This window comes from Thermobia domestica, chromosome 9 (assembly GCF_964235325.1).
Source record: "Thermobia domestica chromosome 9, izTheDome1.hap1.1, whole genome shotgun sequence".
Classification (NCBI taxonomy): Eukaryota; Metazoa; Arthropoda; class Insecta; order Zygentoma; family Lepismatidae; genus Thermobia; species Thermobia domestica.
Genome location: NC_137462.1, coordinates 139,784,114 through 139,795,569, shown reverse-complemented (window position 1 = coordinate 139,795,569; position 11,456 = coordinate 139,784,114). Strand labels below are relative to the sequence as shown.

Sequence of the window (11,456 nt, the reverse complement as noted above, 5' to 3'; positions counted from 1 at the left end):
AATATATATTTTTTTTAAGGGTACGGGAATAGGGTTAACTTTATAAATCTTTATTCATCATTTTATTGTATAGGAGCAAAAGAGTCCTCTACTCCCAGCCATTAGAGGGTTACGCCCTCTCTTTGGCAAGGATTTTTTAAAGAAGTGCTATTGATGATAAGATAATTTGAAGATGGGCTAAGTGCAGAAAATATGAACATAAGGATTAGTAATCACGTAATAAGTCACTTTTTTTTTTGAAGTAATAATTTAAAGTTGAGTGCAGATATGAGATTCAGGTGCTAAGGTACTAATAGGAATTAGAATACATGATAATAAATATGATAAAGAATAATGATGATTATGATGAATGAGGTGAAGTGCTAACACGCCACAAACATAGTTTGATTAGTGAGACGGATGCAGAGTTAGATCTTCTGTCCCGGGGCGACTCGGGACTAATGAACACATGGGGAAGCCCTTGTTAATGGTGAGGATCTAGTGCTGAGATGGAAAAAGATGCGGTATATGATGATCAATGACGTATATATCATATATTTCCCTTTCAGCCGCAGGAAGGTGCTCGTGTTTCACATATAGAGATATGAAAATATTTAAAGGTGAATGTTTGTATCGATAGGCTGCGTCGGTAAGAGCGTCTGTGTGAAGGATGTCCAAGAAAAGTGGATGGCCTGTTTGGATGCGAGAGCTGATGTATCTCAGTCGAAGTTGTGCGAGATGCTCGGTGATCTTTGGAAAGTCTATATATTCATATGTGAGCCACGTTGGGTATGGAAGTTTAATTCGATACGCCAGTCGAATAGCATGCCGTTCCAATATGCTGAGTTTTTCATAGAAAGAAACAGAAGCATTGCACCAAGCGGGATGCCCAAAAGTAAGGATCGGACGGAGGAAAGCTTTATATGTATGAAGCAAAACATCGGCTTTTAGTCCCCAAGATGTTCCTGTGAGACGTCGCAGAAGATTTAATCTAAGATTAGCCTTCTCCGTTAGTTTTTTCAAGTGAGCATTCCAGCTAAGCTTCGAATCGAAAACCACGCCTAGATAGGTAGCAGTGGTGGATGGGCGTACATGATACCCATCAACAGTTAGTTGTAAGAGAGTTGGGTTTCTATGGACTTTGGAACGACGCTTAGGCGGTAGAAAAACCAGAGCTTGGGTTTTCTCGGAGTTGATCTTTAACTGCCATTTCTTGCACCACTTGACGAAATTATCGAGAGTTGTTTGTAAAGCAATGTTAAGCTGATGCACCGTTTTGCCGAGAGCTAGAAAAGCTGTGTCGTCAGCATATTGAAAAGTAAAGACATTGCGTGGTACAGAAGGGATGTCGGAAGCATACAGGACATATAGTAAAGGACTGAGAGCTGATCCTTGGGGTACACCAGTAAGAGGAAAAATCGGCCAGGAAAGTGCCGTACCAACTGTAACATAAGCAATGCGATTTGAAATGAAAGAATATATTAGTCTGAGATAGCATATAGGAAGATTAAACGTTTGCAATTTTTTAATGAGACCATAATGCCAAACCTTGTCGAATGCCTTCTCTAAATCCATGAGAATGAGACATGATGGAAATGCTTTGTTATACTGATTAGTAATTATTGAGCTGAGGCGAAGTAGCTGGTCATTTATGGAAAAACCAGGGCGAAACCCCGCTTGATGAACAGGTAGCAGAGAAGTGGTATCAAGGTACTTATGGAGGCGGCACACGAGAATTTTTTCTAGTATCTTACTGAAAACTGAGGTGAGTTGGATGGGTCTGTAAGAAGTTACTGAATGTACAGGTTTATTCGGTTTATGGAACATACAGATTTTGGAGACTTTCCAATCTGAGGGGTAAAACCCGGTTCTGAGGATGAAATTGTATATTGTGACGAGGAGTAGTAAGAGAGATGGCGGGGCTTCTTTGATATGTCGGTAAGATATCGTGTCGATTCCAGGTGCTGTATTCCTTTTCCGTTTTAGTGCAGAGTGTAGTTCATCGACAGTGATGGATGAAGTAAGAGGATGATCTAGGTTAATAATATGCTCCGTGGATGGTTGTAAGGTAGGAATACAAGAGATATCGGTCCGCTCACAACGATTAGAAACAGCTGTAGGCGTAAAAACGGCCTGTGGCCTGCATTTGCTTTGTCTGCGTCAGAGAAGAGAGGAGTACCGTCGGCTATTAGAGGATATGTGATTTTAGTGCTTTTGCCAACAAGCTGGTGAAACCTCTTCCAATATCGAGAAGGATGTGCTTCCTCGGATAAGTTGTTACAAGATTTTATCCAGTTGCGACGTTTATATGCAACAAGATAATTACGTACCGCTCTTTGCCATTGGTGATGTAGGCGTAAATATGCATCGTTTCCAGTTCTATAATACTCTCGAAGATGGCGGCGAGCTTGCTGTATGAGTGGAACATATGTCGGCGGTAATTTCGGTTTGTGCGGATGCACTTGTTCGGTTGGAATATGATGCTTAGCACTAGTTTGTATTGCCGTGGTGATAGTTGTAATACAAGAAGCTAGCTCGGTTTCATTAGTTGGAGGCGTTTCACTGTGAAGTCTGCGCTCAAGGTCTTGCCGGAAAAGAGGCCAATTTGCCTTATCATATCGTGGAACATAGCGAGGTGCAATTTCTTGGCGTGGTCGTTGTCCTCGAGTGAGTGTTAGTTTCACTGGATGGTGATCGCTCCCGATTGAGTCCAGAACTTCAAGATGGCAGTCAGTAAGAAGATTTAGCGATGTAATGACAACATCGGGTGTAGTCTGACTTATAGGTCTGGTGTGCGAAGGAAGAACATGGAGATGTAGTTGGAGATTGTCAGTTAAATACTGATGAAACTCTGTTTTCTCACGATCACTTCGACTATGTATATTAATGTCCGCCATGATAATAATATTTCGATAATTATTGGCAATATGTTCGAAATAGTCTAGCGGGATAGGTTGTCGTGGTCGAATATAGATCGTACTAAAATTGATGATTATGGACGGAAAATATATGGAACAAAGAAGGTATTCCGGCAAAGTACTAAAAGCTTGTGGGTTGTACGAGCGAACTGGATACTTTGGAGGAAAGCCTATTGCAACTCCGCCTTGAGCACGAGCTAGGTGATCATGATAATCATGACGTTCTAGTTGGTAGCCAGGAATGCGGGCTACCATGCTCGGTTTTAAAGCAGTTTCATTAAGCGCAAAGACATTGATATGTTCCTCCAACAACATTGCTTCTAATAACAGTTTATGCTGCGAAAAGGATCGAATATTGACAAATAAGAAAGTAATCCCCATAATGAAAAATACTATGCAGATTGTACTAAACAGCAGTTTCCAGAGAACCAATATGAAAATGGACATAGTTGTTAGAATATGTTGCATGTAGATTGATATGGAAGATGGATTTTGCGGCAGAAACGATGTGATGAAGAATATTGGCTCGCTGAAAGGGAAATATATTTTGAAGCACCAGACTGATGTAGCGGAGAAAATCTTCGATTGTTAGCGGTGGTAAGATAGATTGGCTTGGTTTAGTAGCCGTGTCAGTCGTTTTTAGCGGTACTGTTAGCTCCGGATGCTCAGGAGTTGGCTCTGGTTTAGCTTTACAGCGATAACTGTAGGTTGGATGAAGTCCACTGCCACAGGTGTTACACTTGGGTGGTCCTTTTAAGTTTAGACATGCTTTGGTTTCATGTAGACCCGAGCAGTATCCACACTTAGATGGATTAGAGCAATTTGCTGTAATGTGGTCATTGTACACCTGACATTTTTCGCAGCGTATAGGTAAAGGTCCCTGAGTTTTAGAGGGTTCGACACGATGTATTTTCTTATAAATTGGAGCACCGAATCGTAACAGATAATCGATTGTCTCCTGTTGCTTAGAAAGCACCCGGACCATGTAGGTCGGACCATTATTATTTCGAATACGAATGCATCTGTCTACTGTAATCCCCTCCTGTTTTAGCTCCTCTTGAATTTCAGCATCGGTAAGTTCAGGGGAAACACCCCTGATAACAACCGAGAGATATGGTGGTTTGCGAGGTGGTGGAGGTTGTTTCTGCCGTTTATCTGTTAATTTTGTAAGTTTGGCGCTCTTACCGAAGATTTCGTAGGATGCTTTGTTGCGAATGGTAATACCAAAATCTGGATCTTTCGATTTCAGAATATAGCCGTTTCTAGTGGGGACGATTTGAACGAGAGTATCCCGTACCCGTGGAACGTATTTCATAATTTGTAGAAAAATCATTTTAGGATTGGTGAACTTTGTATCGTAGTCTGTAAGAATGAAATGATAAAGAGGATTGGTATTTGACTGTGCAGCAGTAGTAGTTTGAAGCTCTGGAACAGTATTATTACGCTGTGGATTGACTTGAATGTCCATAGATTCTATTGGAGACCGTGACCGTATCCGTTTTGCTGACTGTATTGAATCATTTGATGGATGTCTCTCTCTAGATGTAGACGGGATTGGTTGACTTCCCCAAGAAAAGTGCCGAGTGCGACGAGAAGGTACAATGGGTGCCGGTTGTGCAAGTGCAGAGCTTGAGTTTTCAAGAAGAATAGCAGGTAATCCGGAATGTCGTCCTAGAATCGATTGTCCGTTAGTGTTGCCAGAGTCCGCCATCGTAAAAAGGTAGCCAAGGGCCGAAGCCCAAATGAAAATGAAAGTGAAAGTGAAGTAAAAGATGATGAGATGAGATGAAGTTCAAAAAGCAAGTCGCCCTTCGAAAGTGAGAACTTCCGTCAACCCTCTAAGTGTTGTATGTGTGCTTTGCTCCCAAATGCGTATTGCAACACTTGTTCCTCGCTGGCACACTAACTAGCACAAGAGAGGTTAGGCTACTTGATTCAGTTTTTTATGGAGCACAAATACCATCACGTTCCTAGTGTGTCATAAGTACCTAGGAATTGTCAGTGAGAATATGTATTAGTTGTTATTTTCTTGCTCTGAGCAAAGCTTTGCGCGGTATATTTGATAACGTTATAGTATGCTATGTACCGAACAACGTCTTATATTTCCTCTTCATGAAAATTGTTTTGTGACCGCATTAATTTGTGACAACATTTATATGAGTAAAAGTCCTGCCATCTGTTGTTCCTATGTACACTATGTTCAATTGACATAAGCCAGTATGACCACGACAGAATTGGATATCCATATTCTTTCCTCTGAAGATCAAAAATGTATATGAAATACAGACAATTCGAGAGATACAGTGCAGATTGGAACTCGAAATAAGAGATATTAGATATAATGAATTGAAATTAATTTGCGTATTAATTCAAAAACATTAAGTTTGAAATAAAATAAAATATGGAGTTTTTTTGTCCATCACTTGTGCCCTTTACGCTAAAAGACACCAATGATTAACGAAAGTGAATTATTTTGAAAGATTGTTTAAAAATCTAAACTTTTCATGGCTCAGAAAATTTCCAGAAGTATATACGAACAAATGAAACAACCTTTCATGAATTGGAAACTTTTCTATCGTGTATGAAACAATTGAAAAACTTTTATAGTTGGTGAAAATTTTCATCATTTTGAAGCACAATTTAAAATAACTTTTCATGAATCGGAAAGTTTTATTGCTCTGTAGAAACTAGTGAAAGGAAATTTCATGGATCGGAAAATTTTCATTACGATGTAGAAACAAGCGCAAAAACTTTTCATAAATCGATACAAATTTGAATATTATGTATAGTGATGTTAGGTGGAAAATTTTGCATTATATTTAACTGTACATTGAGCTATAAAATTGAATTCCTGTAGAGGAAAGTAGACAACAACAAATTATAATTTTCAAATTAGCTTTCGGGAATCGGAAAAAATACTAATATTGCGAGCTGTCAAGTAAAGATTTACAGAGTGCTTCTCTCCCTTCCTCACTCCCTCTCTCTCTCTCTCTCTCTCTCTGTGTGTGTGTGTGTAAAGTGCAGGGAACGTAAATCGAGTTCCTAGAGTACAAATATTCCATCCCATTGTTTAAAATATAACAAGAAAGCGAAAAGAAACCTTTGTAAATTTAACAATTATTTCAGAAACAGAAAATTCCACTATTTCTTCACATATATGCCTATCTATGTAATGAAACAACTGCATACAAATTTTTTATGAAGATTATTTTTTGTAGCAGAAAATTCGAAAAAATATGATTTTATTATTGTTATTATTATTATTATTAATATAAATATTGTGTAAAAATAATAAAGGACACAGTAGCTATACGATTGAAAAAGTACGTACTAAAAGAAACACATTTTTGTTTTATAAACGAAAATCAAGTTACCTATTACGGATCGCAGATTTTTAAATTTTCTTTGTTCGTTTATTTTTTAATATTGGAAGAATACTAATTCTATATGATAATTGTTACATAATGTAGTGAATAAATGTTAATTTCCTTAATATTTTCAATATTTGTTGAGTTACTTTAGCTAAATATTGGAATTTCGTATAATCAATATTTTAGAGCAGATATTGTCTATTGTAAAACTACCGTTATTTTGTATAAAAATGTATTAGAAGTAATAACTATTCGATAGAACAAATAACATATATATAACAAAAAAGAAATAAATTTTTTATTTTGTGAATTAAAATGAAATTACTTGTTGCTTTTAGAACGCAGCGGTAATAGCGCAGCTTTTTACGTTTCTTTTATTATTTTACTGGAAGAACAACTACATAAGTCAGCTTGCTTATTAGTTAAACTTTACCTTCTCCTTCTGAATGAATATATGAATAAATAAATATTTATTTCCTGAAAATGTTCAGAATTTGTTTTCATGAGCTACTTAAATTCGAATTTTAGGTAGTCAAAAATTTACGGTAGATACTTTGTATTATCTATACTTATTTATAAATGCTGCAAGTATGTAAATCCAGAAAAGTAGTAAATTTATGAGAAAACTTCGTCTTAAGGTATTAAACTAACGAAATATGGCAGTAGATAGGCGTCACATGACCATACGTTGTGAAAATTTACCTTTCTTCTAGGGCGTTCTGATAGCAAGTAGTCAATATTCTAGGGCTCCACGATATGTAATGCTACCCGTTCCGTCCAGCTATGAAAAATTGAACACTCCGAAAACTCGTTCTCTTTTATGACCCGTTTTTGGTGGTATATTCGTTCTCTTTTATAACCTCTATTTAAACATAGTAAAAATTACGTAAGACTATGAATACATATTCCAATCAGAAATTACACAGAGATTACAAACACATATTTTCGCAACCTCCCATGTAACATAGTAAAGCTGATTAAAGAGTATGACACCTTTCTAACCGTTATGTAACATAGTAAAAATACATAAGACTATGAACACATATTCCAATCAGAAATTACACAGAAACTACAAACACCTATCACATAAGGCTATGGCATATTTTCGCAACACCCTATGTAGCATAGCAGAACTGATAAAGAGTATGGCTTGTTTTTCAATCCCTATTTAACATAGCAGAGAATACCTAAGACTATGAACACATATTACTACCCCAATGTAACATAGTAGAGATTACATAAGACTATGAGCATATAGCAGAGAATAATGGGTCTCTTTTATGGTATCTTTTTTAACCCTATATAACATAGCAGATGACTACCTTTCACAAACCCTATGTAACATAGCAGAGCTAACAGTAGAGTATAAAAATATCAGAACACACTTCTCAACCCCTAAATAAAAAAGGCTATGACCATCTTTTTAACCCGTATGTATCATAGTAAAAGACTACGCATAGTAGACCCTACACAAGAAAAACTATGACCCTATGTAACATTTTTGTTCCCTTTTAAGACATAGCAGATGACTACCTTTTCAGCCCCTACTGAACATAGAGATTACACAAAAGACTAAGATACAATAAGTAGCTTATAGAACTCGCTATATTGATAAAAGAGGACGGCCTATAGCAAATTATGCTTATTCCTGAAAACTCGTTCTATTTTGTAGCTTTTCTTTTCAGCCTCTATTTAACATAGCAAAATTAAAACACACATTAAAAACTCTATGTAACAGCATTACTACGAACACAGATTTCAGCCCCTATTTAACATAACAGAAATTACACACAATTTAGACAACAAACACGTATTCCAACCCCTTACAGCAGAATTTCGCAAGTCAATATTTTTACCAACCCCCATGTAACATAGTATAACTTCCTCAAGAAAGATATAACTTGTTGTCTTTTACGACGCCTTTTTAAAACTCCTATTTTATACAGGGCTTGCATAAAACTCTCTATATAGGGGTTTTTGAACGTGCAAATTACGAATATTAGTATTACCTTGATCCTTATTTATTTTTACCTAGATCTTTTAGTTTATGTGGCATACGCCCTTTTATAATTTTAGCCGCTTTGGATGAAAATCGGTATATAGGATTTTTCGAACAGGTGTTTTAGTTTATCTTTGATAGTCCTTTATAACAATTTTAACCGATTTAGATGAAAGTTTGTATACATAGGTATAGGGATTTTGAACATATTGATTACGCATATGATACTTGCTTTTAACTAGTCCTTATAGTTTAAGTGGGATGCGCCCATTTATAACAATTTCAGCCGATTTGGATGAAACTTTTATATAGGAGTTTTTGAACATACTGATTATGAATATAATATTTGTTTTTACCCAGGTCTTATAGTTTATGGAGGATACGTATTTTATTGACTACAACTTGTAATGTCGAGGTCAAAGGTCAAATATTTAACCGTGTATAACTGTGAACGGAATATAATATTAAAATGGTGTTTTCACATTTAGCAATAGGGCATTGAGTACTACGTATTAAAAAAGCGTTCAACTCGAGGTCAAAGGTCAAATATTTAACCATGCGTAACTCGTAAACCGGTACAAAATATTGAAATTCTGTTTCCAGTTTTTTGGTATAAGGACACCAAATAGTTTATGTGAAGAAATCAGTGACTTCAAGTCAGCCCTTATAAGAGAATGGCACCTCTGTCTAATCCTATTTAACATAGCAGAAAGGGTGAACATTATTGTAGAGTGATTCCACATGAACGGTGTTAGTCTTTTTAAAACCTCTTTTTATTATAGTGTAAATTACGCAAGAAAGACCTGTAGTTATCATGTAACATTTCTTCAAATTTAAATTTTACATAGCTTAGAACTTTGTTCTATTTTGTTGATTTTTGTACTTCCAAAAATGTACCAATTCATAAACAAAGAAGATATTTTTTCAAAAAATTAAGCCACTTTAATTACCTAAATGGCGACATTTTCACTAGCTCAAAACTTTGTACTTTTTTGTACCACCAAGAAAATTGGGTGATTTATTTAGTTGTGGTGCGACAGTTTTAAAATAAGCGAATAAGCGACATTTACACAGACTCAGAATTGACGCCCATCTACCCATGACCTTATGAGATCAAAGACAAGGTTTTGAAACATTTTCGCAGAAATTAAGAATCAATATATTTTCATTTCATGAAACATTTTTCAGACAATATTTATTACGAATAAATTTTACTGCAAAACAACGATGTTGGAATGAGAGGAATATGTTTTTACGAATCAGACCCGGAAAAGTTTTCGTTTCAACTTTTCCGGGAAATTTTCATCACTGCTTACATGGCCTTTAGTCGATTGTCCTTAGATGTTAAGATTGAGTAAATAATTTATACTTCGTAAGATCTTAATCATCACCATGAATTTTTCCGTAGGTTTTGGGTGTCTTCATCACTTTTGAATTGCCCACACATTCTTGAATCGATTTCCTTTTTCTTGCCTCCAAATGAAATGGCTCATTACCAGGTTTTGAATACAATGGACGTATAATTATAAGGGTTATTAAATGAGCCAATTCATAAAAAAAATGTTGAATAAATCCATAGATTTTATTTTTACAGTTTTTATGTTCGAAACAAAAGAAATGGCGTGTGTGTTTTAGAGAACTACGTAAGTCATATTACTAAATTATGTAATTTATGATCACTAATAGCAATCACTTTTATTTGATTAGTAGGGGAACTTAATACGAACATTTGATATCAAGAGTAAAGTAAAATTTTAAAAAATGAAAAAATCTCATATTTGAAAGGTCACAGTGGGTTTTCTATTGTCTCAACAACAAAAGGCTTTCTAAGAGCATTGTGTTTGGCATTGATGAAAAAAAAAAAAACTCCCTCAATACCTTTGTGAAGCAAAAGGGTTGCAAAACGCACACTTTCAACCATACGCACATTACATAAACGCATAGACGTCCAAATACTCCCACACACACACGCATACGAGGAGAAAGAAGAGCGGAAAATAGAGAAAAGCAGTGTGTCATTCTTTTATCCCTATCAGCGCTGAAGCTTTTATTTAAAGTGTTCGATTTTGCCCACCTGTTGTTCAAAGTACGAAGCACCATTGCGTTATCTTCTGTTTTCAAAGTAAAAACAATATTTTTTGGTCTTTTTTTGTCTAAAAAACTTATTTTGTTGTTCAATAAAGAAAAGTACAAAAGAAAGAAGGAAGATAAAAGACAAACTTCATCAATAGTTCAAAAAGACTCTTCTCAAAGATAGAATCAACGGTTTCCCCCCTTCCTTTTACAACGGGAAATAACGGTGCGTATGCAGAACTGTGCGATATCTTTCTACAGATAGATAGCTTTAAAAAAATATTTTTAAGTCAAATTTATCTTTCCTTTATTTTTTAATGTTATGATATTAAGTCATACACAGAAAGAAGTAAGTTTTCCTCTGTTGATTTTATAAATGTATTTATTGTTTTAAATGTTCTGAACAGTGGTTGTTCTAAGGTTTTTTTTTTTGAAACTGAGCCACACATTGAATGAAAATTCAAACATACAAGAATAATTCTTTAAACCCTTAGCTAAAGAGTAGTGTTAATTTAACAAAAATATATAGTTACAAAATTCATGACAGAAACCATATCTTTTTATTTTAACATTAATAAACGAGGGGGGTCTCTAAAATAAGCGAGGGGGGTCCCGACACTAAAATTTCACACTACTGGTAATAAGAAGTTCATGGCACATGAAAGAAATAATGTAATGTAAAGGATTCATGTGGGGGGTTTGAGGCAACAGCTCCTGCAAAGCGATCTTCTCAGATGAGTTGATTTTGCATTGCATAGTCTCACTATTCCTACACAGCCCTTGAAAATTTCTGGGTACCATGTCGACATGGCAACGGAAAATACGAGTCTGGCGCCTATTTGATTTAAGCCAAAACATAGAGGGTTATGGATCACCTTCGATATATACGGGGGAGTTTGATACAAGCCTTGCTACTCGATTATCTATCTATCTATCTATCTATCTATCTATCTATCTATCTATCTATCTATCTATCTATCTATCTATCTATCTATCTATCTATCTATCTATCTATCTATCTATCTATCTATCTATACCCAAGATACTGCTTTTTAGTTTTCTGCTGATAAAAAGTTCGAAACTACCTGTCTTGCCACATTCTAATTCTCTGTAATA

At 35.6% G+C, this 11,456-nt stretch overlaps 1 protein-coding gene across 1 annotated transcript; it reads right to left on the bottom strand.

Moving 5' to 3' along the window:
* Window positions 1-2,012: 2,012 nt before the first annotated feature.
* Window positions 2,013-3,278, bottom strand: LOC145661045 (uncharacterized). Its single transcript, XM_081726482.1, has one exon. It carries the CDS (start codon window positions 3,276-3,278, stop codon window positions 2,013-2,015), a length of 1,266 nt encoding a protein of 421 aa, XP_081582608.1.
* Between the last annotated feature and the right edge of the window lie 8,178 nt (window positions 3,279-11,456).